The sequence below is a fragment of the Onychomys torridus genome, chromosome 9 (genome assembly GCF_903995425.1).
Source record: "Onychomys torridus chromosome 9, mOncTor1.1, whole genome shotgun sequence".
NCBI classification, from domain to species: Eukaryota; Metazoa; Chordata; class Mammalia; order Rodentia; family Cricetidae; genus Onychomys; species Onychomys torridus.
The window spans coordinates 13663371-13680702 of NC_050451.1; the positions used below are offsets into that span (position 1 = coordinate 13663371).

Consider the following 17332-nt stretch of genomic DNA (forward strand, 5'->3'; position numbering starts at 1 on the left):
ACATGGGTAAATACTAAATACATTTTACCTCAATTGTTTTTTATAAAGGCATCTGGTGTTATTATTGGCTAGTTTGAAGGCCTATGGAAAACACTGGTGTCAATGAGCTGGTTAGCAGGGGCTCCAGTTCCTACTACATGCTAGGGCTTCACACCTGCCTTACTCCCAAGATACGATTTCTGTTTCCCATCTCAGCTTGTTAACAATGCTGTTTTTGACTCTCATCTCAACTGTTCACTTGCTTGTTGTTTGCCTTGCTGGTATAAAGCAGTGATTGGGATTCTAACGCAGGGCAGCAAGCATTCCAACCTGAGGCTTTCCTCCATAGGAGTCTACTAAAGCTTAAAGTAGGTCTCTGAAATCTATATAACCTGTTGTCTTTAGTCCATTTAAAAAATATAATTCTACACTGACTGTTCCAAATACCCAGACACACATGATGCTTCCTGATTTCCCGGGGCCTCACAGATTGGAAGACAAAACACATAAAGCAGTTGCCTATGTCCTAAGTGACCATATGACTAGGCAAAGTGTCTATACAATTGTGATACTCCTTGCTTACATTTGATTAGAGTCCCAGAACAAGAAACATAATCCACTTTGTGAAATACTATAAATGAACTACAATTCAAAATTAAGATGGAAAGATTGCTACAAAATTTAATGCATTTACTTATGTTTCTCTGAAGCAATAACTGGTGTTAGAATCTTTCCTAAGTCCTGTGGTTTGGAAGAGTCCCCCAGAGGCCTACCTATTAAAGACTTGGCTCCTATTCTGCAGTACTATGGGAAGGAGGCAGACCCTTTAAGAGACAGAACCTAGTGAAAGGAAGTTAGGTAACTGCAGGTATGCCTTGGGGTGAGGAGGTTTACTGGGGTCCTGGCCACTCTTGTGTCTCTCTTTGCTTTCTGTTCGCCATGAGTTAAACCAGCCTCCTCTGTCACCTTCTCCCTGCTACTCTGTACAACCTAGGACCAAAACAAGGGGTCTCAGTGACCACAGTCTGAAGGTACAAGCCAAAGCACATACTTCCTCTTCCATTGTCTCTCTGGGATATTTTGTCACAGTTATGGAAAGCTGACCTGAACACTACAAGGAGATCTCAATGAAGCAGAGAAAGGAAGCAAAATGATTTGTAATATATGCATCATAATTTAAAACAGGAGTCAGCATGCTTTTTTCTTAAAAAGGCCAGGTAATAAACAACTTAGCCTTATAGGTCATAAGCAGCCAAAAATAATATACAGACAAATGAGTGGGGCTATATGACAATAAAACCTTATAGATGAACATTGAAATTTGAGTCTAATGTAATTTTCACAGGCCATAAAATATTGTTCACTTTAATTCTTTCCAACTATTTCAAAATACAAAAGCCATTCTTATCTCACAGCCTGAGGAAACCCCTACAAATGGCCAAATCCGGTTTGCAGCTCTAATTATCTGACTCTTGCTTTATATTTTTTAATTTTATTTTTGGAAACAGAGTCTCATGTATCATAGACTGGCCTTGAACTTCCTATGCAGCTAAGGCTAGCTTTTAATTTTCTATATAACTGTGGCTGGCCTTGAACTTTTTTAAATTTAATCTAATTTTACATATTAGCCATGGGTTCCCCTGTCCTCCCCCTCCTGCCCTTGCCCCCACCTTTCCCCCCAGCACCTCCCCCATTCCCATCTCCTCCAAAGCAAAGACTCCCCTGGGGATTCAGCTCAACCTGGTAGATTCAGTACAGGCAGGTCCAGTCCCTTCCTCCCAGGCTGATCAAAGTGTCCCCACATAAGCCCCAGGTTCCAAACAGCCAGCTCATGCACTAAGGATAGGTCTGGGTCCCACTGCCTGGGTGCCTCCCAAACAGTTCAAGCTATTCAATTGTCTCACTTATCCAGAGGGCCTGATCCAGTTGGGGGCTCCACAGCTTTTGGTTCATAGTTCATGTGTTTCCATTAGTTTGGCTATTTGTCCCTGTGCTTTTTCCAATCTTGGTCTCAACAATTCACACTCTTATAATCCCTCCTCTTTCTCGACAATTGGACACCTGGAGCTCCACCTGGGCCCTGGCCGAGGATCTCTGCATCCACTTCCATCAGTTATTGGATGAGAGTTCTAGCATGACAGTTAGAGTGTTTGGACATCCAATCACCAAACTAGGTCAGTTCGGGCTTTCTTTCGACCATTGCCAGTAGTCTACAGTGGAGGTATCATTGTGGATTTCTGGGGACCTCTCTAGCACTTTGCTTCTTCCTATTCTCATGTGGTCTTCATTTATCATGGTCTGTTTTTCCTTGTTCTCCCTTTTTGTTCTTGATCCAGCTGGGATCTCCTGCTCCCCTAAGCTCTCTTTCCCTCAAACCTTGCCCTTCATTACCCCTACTCACATCCAGGTTGTTCATGTAGATCTCATCCATTTCTCTGTCATTGGGCAATCCCTGGGTCTTTCCTAGGGTCCCGTTTTCTAGGTAGCCTCCCTGGAGTTGTGAGTAGCAGTCTAATCATCTTTGTTTTACATCTAGTATCCTCCTGTGAGTGAGTACATACCATGTTTGTCCTTCTGAGTCTGGGTTACCTCACTCAGGATGATTTTTTCTAGATCCATCCATTTGCCTGCAAACCTCATGATGTCATTGTTTTTCTCTGCTGAGTAGTACTCCAGTGTGTATATGTACCACATTTTCTTTATCCATTCTTCAGTTGAAGGGCATCTATGTTGTTTCCAGTTTCTGGCTATTACAAACAATGCTGCTATGAACATAGCTGAGCCAATGCCCTTGTGATATGATTGAGCATTCCTTGGGTATATGCCCAAGAGTGGTATAGCTGGGTCTTGGGGGAGATGGATTCCCAATTTTCTAAGGAAGCACCATATTGATTTTCAAAGTGGCTGTACAAGCTTGAACTTCTAATCCCCTCAAGTGATGAGAGTATAGGTGTGCATCACCATGTTTAATTTATGTGGTACTGAGAATTAATACCAGAACTTCATGCATGGTCAACAAGCACTCTATAAACTGAGCTACATGCCTAGCCCCCAATTCCTGCCTTAGAAAACTGATTTCTCAAAGTTCAGTCCACAGTCCATCAACCATGAAGCATCTGTAAGAAATACAGAAGGAAGAACCAGTGGGGTGCTGCCCACATGTTCTACTTTAAGAAGCACTGGTGTAAAATCTACATAGACTCAGAGATCAGACTGTGATCAACCTAGGTACTGTACCTAGACAGAAAGATGACCTGGGAAAATCTGAGCCTCTCTGTGCCTCAATTTCCCCATATGCATTATCTCCCTCAAGCATCTTGTGAAAATCCACACTCATTCAAGCACACATACATCACTGAAAACAAAAGTTGTTATTATTACAAAACTCAGGTGATTTTCATACCCATCCTCTGAAATAAGCAATATATTTATTAAAATAGTAGAGAAAAAGGAGAAACTCATCCAGGATTACATGTCAGTCTTGAAAGAAAGGAAAGGTTCAAGTGGACAAAGTGCCCCAGGCCCCAAGTCATCACCACAAGATATCCTTCTAAAGACCTATTCTTTCCCTAGCCCCCCTTTAGCTCATAAACCCTTCAATATCCCCTAAGAATACTTGTCACACAGGAATCTCCAAGAATCCGTACCCCAATTTGTCCTTTAATTCCATGAAATTTATCTTCCATTAAGATGCATATTGTTTTTTACAGCTTCTCTTTCTAGTTATAGATTGTAAATTTTCCTTCTGCTGAGTCTGGGAGCTGACTGACTATTTTTCATTGTATTTGTAAGGCTCAGGGAAAAAGGGGGAGACCATTTCTTTATTTGAGAATTCTGACATTTATTAGCATAATAAAACTCTCAAGATGAAATTGCAGTTTTCCAGACAGTAATTTCATTTGCAGGACAACTTACAAGGAATTTATTTGAAAGCCAGGTAAAATCTAAAATATATGAGACGTGCAGAAAGTGCAGGCCCCAAATAAAATGAAATAAATGCATTAGAGATGGAAAATTCAGCTGTTATCTCTCGCATATTAATTAGCAGTCGACAGGAACCACAGCCAGAATGTCAGGTTTGCAACCTATCCTGGACTCCTTTCAAAACTGCTGTTGGAACTTTCTTCCAGTGTGGGGGAAATCATCTCATGGAATCCCCTGACACAGCACTACTTGGCAGGACGCTGCCACTGTGTGTTTGTGGATAGCAAGGTCTTTCATTTGGACAGGAGTACCCTATTTGTCACTTAATTGATCAGCCAAAAGAAACTAATGATGACCACACAAAAAATCCTCTTCCCAGTTACACAGAGGTTTAGTGAGATTCAGTGACCTAAACAACTTCACACAGCTGATGCATAGCCAAGTCACAACAAAAGTGGGTCTTCTGAGGAGAAATAATATAATTGCGATAGCACTTGGCTATGGTCTGAGAGTACCATAGAGTTCAGAAAGCAGGGTCTCTCCACCATCACTTCATCTCATTCATGCCATGGTGCAGGCTGACTGCAGGGAAGCTATGGAACTGATACATAAAATCATATTACTGAACAGATTGGGGCTGGTTATGGTGTCACACATATGTCATCCCATCACACAAGAAGCTAACATAGGAAGATCATGAATTCAGAACCAGACCTGAGCTACATAATAATTTCCAAGCCACTTGAGCTACCTGGTAAGACCCTGACTCAAGGCACAAAAAGTAAAATACATATTTGTATGTTAGGTACTTACTTTTGGTTCCTAAAAGGTAAAAACTAAGTAAAATCGCTACTGGGCTCAGGGGTGGCATCCCAGAAGAACATCCCAGGGAAGTAAGAGGCAGAGAATGAGTGACAGTGGGTGTGTCAGTGGACCTGGCTACTCTATCCTGCATGGCTGTCTTCTCAGAGACCACATCAAGAGCTGACTTTCAGAATAGTCCCTCCAGGAGGAGGGAGGAAGAAGACATGATTGACCAACCTGAGCATTAACCCAAGGTTCACTGCAGCAACAGAGGGTAAATAGATGGTAACTTTTTTTTTTGTTTTCACAAAAAGGGGGAGGTAGTAAAAAAGGGACACAACCATAGTGGTACACACGTATAATCCCAGCAGATGGGAATGGAGACAGGAAGATTGGGAGTTCAATACAGTGAGTTTAGGATCATGATACATTACATGAGATCCTATCTCAAAAAAAACCACACAAGGGTGATAAAGGACAACTGCAGTGATTAGACTGAGATATTCTGAATCCATTGATGAAGATGCCTAGAAAATTTGAGCCAATGTGTCATAAAGATGCTATGATGTACTAAAAATGTTTCCTTACCCAAAAATTCAATCTCAATCTCATCAAGCCAAGAAAAATGAAACAGAGTCAATATAAAAATAACAGCAGGAAACAATAAGATAAATCTGGAACACAGGTTATTTTGCAGAACTGCCCAATTTATACAATAAATCATGAGCCCAGTAAAGGAAAGGGGGTGTTATCTGAGACTTAAAAGAATACCAGATGCTACATGTAAGTCTTGTTCAGATTGTAAGAGAAGAAACTATGAAAGAGACCTTCTAGTCTTAGCCCTTACTGAAGAAGTACTAGTAGTTGACAGTTGCTGGGAAAGATAATCACTCTTCCTTGAAGATGTGGCCCCTAGTAAGATTTCCATTGTGCAATGAAAGGTGAAAGGCTACACTCATGTACATATGGGCAGCACTAATTGCACTTAGTGAGTTATGTTTTATAAATACATGATGTTGGGAGCATACTGGGGTGGATATGGGGGAGGGTAGATGGAAGAGGACAGTAAATATTAGCAATTTATCAAGTTTTTATTGTACAGAAGTATGAAATTCTCAAGAATAAAGAAGAACTGTTTAAATGACAAATAAATAAACGCCCCCTAAAAACCATATGTGGCTAAGTGTCATCAACGTATGTACAAGTGAAGCCAAAGAACACAGTGAATGAACAAAAGCAGAGTCAGTCACACACACACACACACACACTGGCTGCACTGATAGCCATGGGGGTGGGTGATGGCACAAATGGCCAAAGATGAGAGAAAGAGGAGAGCCAAGAGATTGGGTGGAGAACAAGAGACACCTGACAACTCTCCAACCAGGTGAAACAGTTCCTTGATGTTTGCAGAGTCCTTCTGTCCTTTTGGTACAATCCAAACCCAGTGCTACAAGGATTATGATTTCAGTAAATTTTGGAGTGTGGATTAGAACTCAAACCTTCCAGATTTCTGAACCTGTAGTTCTGCTGTCACGTCTGCTATCTGCTTGCTCTGTGGCCATAAGGAAACAACAGGACTATGCTTAAATTATATAACATTGCTGACAATTACTGAGTTATTGGGAGCTTATTCTCATTATATGAAGAACATGCTCAGATTGAGGAGACAGAAGAATTAAAGTGAAAACAAAGCTAACCCTTTAAAAGAGCGCATCCTAGACAGCCAATGCCTCATCAAGTATCAAAAACCCATCCATGGATTTATAATCTATAACAGATCTTGTGAATATTCACAAGAAATCATTACCTCAATATTGCAAAACAAGAGCCAAGACATGAGATAAGGTAGAAGTGATTTAACAAGGAAGATAGCACAGAGTCAGTCTCCTGTTTCGAGCTTAGAATCCTTAGGTAATTCTCATGATAGTATCAACAAGCTCATGAACACTGGGACAGATGCAACATCTGTGTCTTCCATGTAAGTTAGTCCAAACCTGCTGTGATCTCTGTAGCTTTATGAAGTGGTTTAGAAAATAATTTGCTAGAAACCATTGCACATTGGTGTTGGACATTTTTTCAGAAGAGCCGTCAGTCAACAAACAAACCTATATTAAATGTAAAGTTCGGCAATGGAATTGCTTTGGGTTACTAAAACATGATCCATTCACTCTAGAAGTTCGGCTTAGAACAGCCATGACAGACAAGCCTCTGGGAGCATCGGTTTCTGTCTTGAGCTTTGGAATAGGGCCAGTCTCATAAATGTAGTCATATTTTGTAACATTCTGGAGACTCACTAATGCCATTGTTCATCTGAAGAGAGATGGATCTTCTAGAAGACCATGAGGCTTCCTGTGGGGATATCCTTAAGCTTAGCTCAAGATCGGGATATTCAAAGGAGTCCAAAGAGGAGGAGAAAAAACATCATTCAAATAACAGGTGATAGTCTGGTGGGCTATCCCTCTGTCCGCAGGGTTCCTGCAGCAACTCTCCCCCTGAAACAGTGATTATTTCCTCCTAAAGGGAAAAAAAGAAGAAAGGAAATCCAATTAGGAGCAAGAAGAGTTATAAATATTCATGGGGAATCAGGTAGAGAACTAGAGACAGAAAGACTAAGATCATACATGAATCCACCTTCCCTCATTCAACTTTCCAGAAATAAAAGGAGAAAATTTTTAAAAAGAAATGCATCAGTGCTATATGAGAAAATAAGAAGGAAGACCACCAACAAGTAAAAATGTAAAATAATTGTTGAAAAACAAATAGATTATCTGAGAAGAAATGCAAGCTGAAGACAGATTGGTGACACAACTCCAATAAATGTTTGCCCCCATTCTTGGTGAAACTGAGGAGACCCAAAGTACAGACATTTCCATTCTTTTCAAAGAGCTACTCATTGTTGGCCCCAAGACTATAGCAGAAGACACTAGATTTGTAAAGCAGAAATTGTCTACTCACTGATAAACCTGAGATTGAAAGTTGGAAGACTGTCTCATTCTTGAAGCATTTAAGGACTACCTCAACTATAACAGAAAAATGCCAGACTCAATAGTTCAACAGATTTCTAAGAAAATACCAAGCTTATAAAGGAAACAAAAGGAAGCTTTAAGAGATCTACATTGTCTTTCTCAACAGAGTAAGTCATCCATGAAACAAGAGTGGGCTGTTATAAGAAAAAAAAAATGAGCATGCAATTGAAAAGCATGGCTGTTTAAATTAAAATATTTTCAGCAGAATAGATTTAACTAAAGAGCAATTTGGTAGATACAGGAATTATAATATCAAGAAAAAGATACCTAAAATAGAAAATGGACTGTGAATAAGAAAGGAGAATTTACAAGTGACTAACTGGAAGTAGCCATTAAGTATATGAAAAGACACCTCAGCATCAGTGGCCATGAAAGAAATGCAAACTAGATAAAAGTGAGCTATAGTGTCTGCCCATGTGATGGAAGAAACCGCCTCATATAGTTCTAGCAGGAACATGAATTGGTGCCATGTTTTTGGATGCCAAGCTGGCAGGTCTTCTTTAATTAAAATGTGCATACTTTTCCTTCCAGCAATTTCAATTCAAGGAATTGATCCTGGAAAATGCTGCATGTGTATCCATAGTGACAAGGTGACATATACATAGTACAGAAGTCTCTGAAACACTGTTCATGATCATGAAACTGGAAGGTGGAAAGATAGGCACAAGAGGAGAATGAGTAATTATGCTGTACTCTACACCCATATGAGAGAATCCATGGAGCATTTATAAGGCCTAGTACATATACTAATGCGGAAAAAATTGCCAGACATAATTTTGAGACAGGTTTTTATGAGTCACAGGCTAGCCTTAAACTCACTATGTAGCTGAATATCACCTTAAATATTTTATCCTCCTTTCTCTCCTTCTTGAGTGCTGAGATCACAGACTCACTTATACACCTACACATACAGTCTATGTGATGCTGGGCATGAAACCCAGGGCTTTGTGCTACCCAAGCACTCTAATAACTTACCTTCATTTCCAACCCCTCCCAACCATACTTTACTAACAGACAGCACCTACTGATGATGTGCTAAAAAAAATTTTCATCACTCTACACAGTAATACCTCATTAACATCTCACAGGGATGCCTACTAAAGAGGAAACTGTGCCACAAAAAGCCTGAGTAGCAACCCAAAACCATGCATGATGATGAAGTTGGGATTTAAACTTGGCATTTGGATTCTGGGGGCCATGATTTGGTGCCATGGGGTTGGAGGTTAAATTGTTGGGTTATATGCTGTGAAAGTCACAAAACTACTATCCAGGCATGGTGGCACTGGTAGAAGCAGATGTGTGAGTTCAAGGCTAACCTGGTATACAAAGCAAGTTCCAGGGCAGCCAGTTATACAGAGAAACCCTGTCTAAAAAAAAAAAAAAAAAAAAAAAAAAAAGAGAAATCTATGTATTTTCATATGTGCATGAGTTTTGCTACTACTGTCCAGCAAATAACACATGGCACATTAGTAATTCAAGGTGAAAGATGGAATAGGATGTTTGAAATGAATGAGGCTCCCATATTAATGTATCATTAACTAATGGTGTAATTAAAGTTTAATTTATCAAAACTAACCACTAGACCTCCATATGGGCATAGATGATATCTCTGTGTAGGGCTAGAAGTAAAATTATAGATCTCCAGAATTTAAATTTGGAATGAAGAAAGCCTTTCCAAGACATCTGGTCTGGACTTCCTGTGCAGAACCCGCCCTGAGAGCTGGGCATGGACACTTTGACTGAAACACTGGTGGAGACAAGGAGTCATGGCTGGTCAAGGGGCTTGTTCTGAACAGAAGAAAAAAAAAACCCACTGGGGCTTGGTGGGAAGCACAGGTTAAGTCGGAGGCTTAACTCTTGATTGCAGCTGGTACCAGCCATGGGAGCTTAGCGAAATACTTTGGCCTCCCTGGTCTCAGTTTCCTGGTCTGTGAAGAGGACCAAGATGCCTCCATAACATAGGGGTCACAGTGATTATGAGGGCATATACGCTTGATGGAGAACAGTGCTACCAGAATCCACACACTCTCTTCCTCCTTTCTGTGGCTGTTAGAAGATCCTTCCCAACACAAGTAGAAATTGACCCTGACCAAGTGTCTGTCTGTCTGCTCTCGCTCTCTCTCTCTCTCTCTCTCTCTCTCTCTCTCTCTCTCTCTCTCTCTCTCTTTCTCTCTCTCTGTTTTTGATGTAGTGTTATTGCTGCTGCTCCTTTGGTTGGTTAGTTGGGGGGGGGGGGGTTGTTATTTAGAGCTATTTAACCCAAGCTTCCCTTGAACTGGTGATTCTCCTGCCTTAGCGTCCACAGCATTGGGATTATAGGTGTTTCTCAACATGCCTAGCTAGATAGGTGGTTTTCATAAGGCCAAGTGAGGAGGTATCTCTCAAGGCCTGGGGTCTTCTGTGAACAGATAAAATTTTTAAAAAGCAATACACAATCCAAGAGATGCTATTACAGAAAAATCTAAGTACAAGCAATTCTGTGACACCTTCTACACCTGTGAAACTCATTAGATTTTAGACCTGGAGGTCTCATAACTATCTCAGAATCCCTCAGACATTCCATTCTTGTTGATGAGGTACAACTACTTTGCAGTTATGACAACTGCCAACAACTGCATTAACACAAAAACTGCTTCTCACTATGCTATATGTGGGACATTTGCAAGGCAACATCTTTCCTGATGTGGGTCAATGAAATGGGAGAAATGACAGAGTTCTGGACACAGGATCTCCATACTCAGTGGACAGTCACGGGATGCAGTTATGGATATGCAGTTTAAAGTCCACAAGATTTCAAATAAGCACTGTGTGTATTCATATGCTTGATTTTATGCTTTAAATAGGCTCCCCCAAAGCATGTGTTGCAATTTAATTGTTTTAAGGGATAGGACCCAGAAGAGGCAATCAGGTCAAAGGGCTCTGCCTCCACAAGTAGATCAAAGCCATTATCTGAGAAATGGACTCCTTGTTATAAAGTGAGTATGTTCTTGTGCACGTGTGTATGGGGTGGGATGCATATGTCTGCATGTGAATATGAAAGTGATCTTGCCAGTGCACATATGAAATTATGGAAGTCAGGGGTAACTTTCCAACTTAAATTTTGAGACAGAGCCTCTCCTCTGAGCCTGGAACTTGCCATTTTGGCTATACTGGTTGGTCAAGGAGCCCTCAGGATGTGCCTGTCTCTACCACCTCACCCTCAACCTAGCACTGGGGTACAAGTGTATGCTGCCATGACTGGCTTCCACATGGGTGTTGGGGATTTCAGCTCAAGCCTCATGCTCACACAGAAGCCCCTCCTCCCTACTGAGCCATCTCCACAGGCTCATATTTGGCCCCCTCCTGCTCTTGCCCATTCTCTTGTCTCTCTCCTCTCTCCTTTGCTCTTCCACATTCTACCAGGAGATGGATGTAGCAAGAAAACCCCCTATGAGTGACAGTCCTTCTGTCTTGGACTTCTCAGATTCTGAAACTGTGAAAAAAAAAAATGGATTTCTTTTCCTTATAAATTTTTCAATATATTTTGCTCTGTTGTAATGGCAACAAAAGCAGAGGACATGGGATCTCAGCAAGACTTAGTGACCTGGCCAAGGCCACACATATCCAAGTAGAAAAGCAAGTTCAGACAGAAAAAGTCGTGACTCTGTGGTGGAGACAAGTTTCTATAGCCACATGGATGCTTGCTGCACTCTAGCTACCTTCAAAGCTGCCAGTATTCTGGGCAGCAGTTGTTCAGAGAGGTGAGACAAAGACAGGGACTCGGGCAGAGAGCCAACTGTCAGCCCCTGTGCTGACAATAGGCACTCAAAGGATTACAGACACACAGGGGGTGAGACCATGAGGCATGAGGCAGAGGGGAAAGCATAGGTCCCAAAGCCCACCCTGGATAACCTCTGGTCTCTCCTTCCTGGATGTGCCATAGTTCAGAGATTCTGCAGCCTTAGGCTTGTAGCCTACACCTGCTGCATTTGCACCAGGCTCTCTTTAGCCCAAGTTTCTGCCAATCCATACTCTACTAACACTTCAAAGAGGGATACCTTGTGGAAATCAATGAGATCTGTGAGGGTGGCATGGCGATTAGGGTCCACTCCCAGAAAACTGTAGAAGTCCCCAGAGGCATCCACAAGGAAGTGCTTGAAGCCCCTCTGTAGGCGGTAAGACAGGGTGTAACCCCAGATCTTCTCACTGACCCGGACCAGAAATGCTCCCTCGGTCATACTCTCCAAAAGGTCTTCTGCATTTTTTCGGCTAATAATTCCTAATTTAAAAAAAAAAAAAGGAAAGGAAAGGAAAAAATTAAAAGGGCTTTATAGGTTCTGTACCTCCTTCTACTGCACTGCCAAGTCATCTCCCACCCCCTTTTCTCTGGCTCAGTTCACAGGCCAACCATGATGGCTAAGGTATGGGAAGAGAGGAGAAGGGCCTTAGTGGTTGGCTGGTCTCTACCTGCTATGGCAGAAGTATACTGACCCAGAACAATCAGCTGTGAGCCTGAGGATAGCATTCCTACAAGAACCAGAGTGGAGCATGCTTTCCTCCAAATTAGACCACACTAATTTGGATTAATTAGGTAAGCAAGGAATTACTAATGAACTGGAATTATAGCATCTATTGATTACAAATACTAGAGAGTCTTAAAGCCCAGAGTTAATGACTAGCCAGAATGATGGAGAACCATGCTGCAATGACCTGGTACAGTAGATGAAACCTGAATAGTGTTTTCCCTTAAGACAGGAGGGTCCAACCTTCTCACATTGAAGTACAACATTGTCCTCAAAAAAAAAAGTTCACCCAAAAATAATACACAATCATAATGCTTTGAGTATGTTTACAATTTTCTTCATAGCTGTCCTGGGGCATATGCAGCCCCTGTGCATGAAGGAAGCTCCCTCTGGATGCCTATGCACACTCAGCTCAAGGTTCCTTAGTGGGACAAATAATGAAACTCCATCTCACACAAGGACAAGAACTTTCTAAAGTGCTTCAACCTATGTCATGTGGTAGCATCAGAGTATGGAGGTCAAGTCTAGCCTTGGAATTACTTATGCATTGGCAGCACTCCCTAGAAATGCTTTCATAAAGATGCCTTCGTCCAAATGACAGAAAAGGCAAGTATTTGGTAGGTCAAATTCTGGAGATCAGGAATAGGAAGGGGAGAGGGAACCAGAAGAGGTAGATTTGTTCTTTAACACCTCCCCACACCAAAGGATCTTCTGACAAACCATTAATTTCTCTGATGCTCTTTGATATTCATGTGATTATATCCTAGATCTACTCCACAGGTACATTATGGCTTCCAAACACAATAAAAAGTTCTAGATGTATTTGGTTGGTTAGTTGGATTTGATCCCGGTAGTCATGGGTTTGGTGGGTCCTCTGCTGTTTTGGAAGAGGGGAGAGGGGAGAGGCTGAATCACAGCCCCCTCTGCACACCTACTTCCCTCCTTGACAAGGGTCACACCCTTTATGTTCCTTGTGCCTGAGGTAGAGAACACCTGTACCCTCATTGCTAAATACCCCCTTTAAAGACAGCCAACATGCTGGAGGGCTACTGCTTACATCTTCTTGCAAGACTCATAACAAATGGCAACCAAGCTGGCTAGTTCTCCCAAATTAGGCAAAGTGGATAGTCCAGGAGATAGAGGAGGAGAAGGAAGGCCTCCTAGCCACAGAAAACCTAAAGAAAGTACATTGTCCCATGCCAGAGCTACACCAGAGAGAGATCCCAAATAATAAGCACAGAAAAATTGTTTTGTGATAGTTAGTTTTAATTTTCAACTTCACACAATGTAAAATCACCCATGAGACAATCTAGACCAGACAGGTGGGTGTGCATGTCTACACAGAACTGTCTTGAATTCCGTAACTGATGGGGGAAGATGTAGCTGGAATTTTCTTTGGGCCACCAAACAGCTCCCAAATGAAGACATGGAGACTTATTATCAATTATGGATGCTTGGCCTTAGCTTAGGCTTGTCTCACTAGCTCTTTTGATTTAATTTAACCTGTTTCAATTCATCAACATTTTGTCTCAGGGCTTTTATCTTTCTTTCACTCTGTATGTTCAACTTTTCTGCTTCCTCTATGTCTGTCTGTCTGGCCCCTAGCATCTCTTTTTCTTTCTTCCTTTTCCATCTTCTCCTGAGCCTAAATTCCTCCTTCTACTTACTCTTCCTGCCCAGAAGTCCACCTATACCTCCTCCTCCCTCGCTATTGGCCATTTAGCTTTTTATTAGACCAATCACATGCCTTAGGAAGGTAAGGTAAAACAGCAATACATCTTTACATAATTAAACAAATGTATCACACCTTTTCATAGTTAAGCAAATATTCTGCAACATAAACAAATGCAATATATCTTTACATAGTTAAAAAATGCAACACAATTTTGCATAGTTAAACATATATTCTGCAACAGGAAGACCCATCAAGAAAGTGGGCCACATAAAAATAGAGTATAAAATACTGAACTGTATAAAAATAGAGAAACCTAACTCATCACTAAACATACACACTTTCACTTATTTTCTGCTCTTGACTGTAGATGTGATATAACCAGCAGCTTCAAGCTCTTGTCCCTGATTTACCACAGTGATAGACTATAACCTAGTACTGTAAACCAAATAACGCTTTATCCTCTAAATTGCTTCTTGTCCAGACATTCTGTTACAGCAACAGAAATGTTGCTAAAATAAGATTGTGCATCAGTTAGGGCCTTCCTATTCTAGGAACTACATCATTACTACATTTGTAAGCCATAACATTGGTATGTAGCTCTCTCATCATGAATCCCCTATATAAATGCTTCCATTTTGAGGCATGAAAGCCAGTTTGTACTAAGGGCCGTAAGAAACTAATGGCAAAGCCAGTATTGGGCACTATCTAGACACCTTATGACCCCCATATTATCTAATCTTCATAACACCTTATTACCAAGAGATTAAAACAGAGGATACGGAGGTTCAGGATTTCCCAAGGACACAGAGAGAGGGTAGAGTCCAGACTTGGACTTGGGTCCTCAGACCTCCAAGTACAGGATTCTTTGCTCTACACTATGTTATCTCAAACAGAAAATGCTAGAAAGACACAGGGAGATTAAGTTAAGTTATGTGGAGACATTGGAGAGGGCCAAGAAGTGAGGCTTGGGGGCTGGAGAGATGGCTCAGTGGTTAAGAGCACTAGCTGTTCTTCCAGAGGTCCTGAATTCAATTCCCAGCAACCCACACGGTGGCTCACAACCATATGTAATGAGATCCAGTGCCCTCTTCTGGCCTACTGGCATACATGCAGACAGAATACTGTATACATAATAAAGACCAGTTAAGCTAACTTCTCAATTGCAGTAATAGAAGCCATAGGGAATTAAAATAATATACTCAGTGTGCTAAGTGCAAAACAACTATATTTAATAAGATAATAATTCAAGGAGATGAGCAAAATAAAATCATGCTCAGAAAAAGTGAACTTGAAGGAGTTGGTTACTAAACAATATGCTTTAGGAAAACAGAGTGTCCTAGGCAGAAAATGAGGACCAGGAAAGAATGGTGAGTACATGCTATGGTTCAGTCTAAACACAAACAACAAATTAACCTTACAGCATGATAAGAACAGACAGAGGAGTTCAAAAAGCTCAGTTACAATGGATAATGAAAATGTGGTAGCTATACACAATGGAATTTTATTCAGCTGTAAAGAAAAAAGTGAAATGGTGGAATTTGCAGGAAAATGGATACTTAGAAAATGTTATATTGAGTGAAATAACACAGTTCCAAAAAGACAAACGTATGTGTTTGTCCCACTCAAATGTGCGTGGTAACATAGAATCTTTAGATTTTTGTGTTTAATTTGGAATATCCCTAGAATCCAGGAAACCAGAAAGGGGTATTGATGGGGATGAGGAAAAGAAATCTTAAGGGAGGCGCTGTCCTGCTTTGTTAAACACTGTAACCAAGAGCAACTTGAGAAGGAAGGTGTGTCTTTTGGCTTACAGTTAGAGTCCATCACTGAAGGAAGTCAGGGTAGGAACTTAAGGAACCTGGAGACAGAAAGTGAACAAGGAGTCACGGAGGAGTGCTCCTCACTGACTTGGTCCCAGTCATTTGCTCATCCTGCATTATACCAGGAAGAATCACTTCACCATGGGTGGCAATGCCCCCAGGGGCTCACTCACCCTGTTCTAAACACTTGCTTACAGGCCAATCTGATGGAAGAATGTTCTCAATTGAGATTCCTCTTCCCAGATAATTTTAGCATGCGTCAAGCTGGCAAAAACAAAAACAAAACAACAAACAAACACAAAACCTAACTAGGACAGGGGATAGTAAAACACAAACAATATCAAGGAGGACAGCGGAATAATGGGGAGGGAAGTTTAGGTGGCAGAGTGGGACAAAGGAGGAAGTGGTGGAGGGCTCACTAACACTAAGGTATTTGACAAGGACATATGAAAATCTATTTTGTATTTCTTGCTACACACCACACACACACACACACACACACACACACACAACACAACACAAACACACAAGTGAGTTTAATTGCTATTATCCTACACAAGAGTTAATGCTCCTTTAAGAAGCCACAGTTGCTAAATAGAAAGCCCAGTCAGGGCTATCCAGGAAGTCCCCAACATAATGCAGGCTATGACCACTGCTCTTGGTTGCCCACCAGAACTTGATCACAAGACCTTATTGCTGAAGATGGCACACACTTAGGTCATAAGACATGGAGAAATCAAGTTGGTACTGACCATGAAGCTTCCTTCCTGCTAGCTAGCTTTCATGGTATCAGGAGGTGCTATGTAGGCTGCTGTGAGGAGAAAATCATCAACAGTCTCGCCCATTTGTTAACCTTGTAAACTACAATAATGACTAGTATGACTAGATATAACCATGGGTGCAATAGTAGCACAAATGTTAGGAGAATAATCACGCTTTCTCATTTGGATTTAAGCCCACAGGAGGAATCAAAGGCCTGGTTCTATGCCTGGCCAAGAACCCATGGTTGAAAAGCTTACAGGCCCTAGAGAAAAACTATTATTCTGCTAAATAAACACAGTATCAAACTACCCTCTAAATTTGTGTCTTTGTAACTGTACACTAGTGCAGCACTTAGATCTCATCAGAGAAGTTTATTTGCATGGTGGATGGCAGCTATTGCAGAAACTCACAGATATTCAAAGTATAAGAACAAAGTGTCAGTGGATAGTCCAGTCACAAATGGGACATCTCTGTCACTGCCCCTCCCCATGGTTCAGGTCTTGGAAGAGGAGACGGAGAGGTTGGAAAGGACCAGAGGAAACACAGTCTCCAGGACTTGACAGGACCACTGCATCAAGAACTCAAGCACCTCTGATTGCCTACAAAGACCAAGCTAGTCAGTATTCTAGCAAGGAACAGAAGGGGAGCTCATAGGCTCCTACCCATAACTGAGTTATTGACAGCTGCTGGCTTCTGATGAAGGGAGAGTCTGTTTTCTTTAAGGGTGTGACCCCCAATAGGGTGATCATACTCCAGTTTATAGCCCCATATCCAGGAGTATATTGACAGCACAAACTGACTTGGTAAGTTGTGTGTGTGTGTGTGTGTGTGTGTGTGTGT

The 17332-nt window shown here is 41.4% G+C and overlaps 1 protein-coding gene across 1 annotated transcript in view; it reads right to left on the reverse strand.

Annotated features, from left to right (window-relative positions):
- Positions 1-5854: 5854 nt before the first annotated feature.
- Positions 5855-17332, reverse strand: part of Sh2d4b (SH2 domain containing 4B) — a 98772-nt gene continuing 87294 nt past the window's right edge. Inside the window, exons 7-8 of the mRNA XM_036198623.1 lie at positions 11771-11991; positions 5855-7221 (exon numbers count right to left, since the gene is read on the reverse strand). Coding sequence (XP_036054516.1) covers positions 7129-7221; positions 11771-11991 — 314 coding nt within the window. The 3' untranslated portion in view covers positions 5855-7128. The remainder of the gene's footprint in view (positions 7222-11770; positions 11992-17332) is intronic.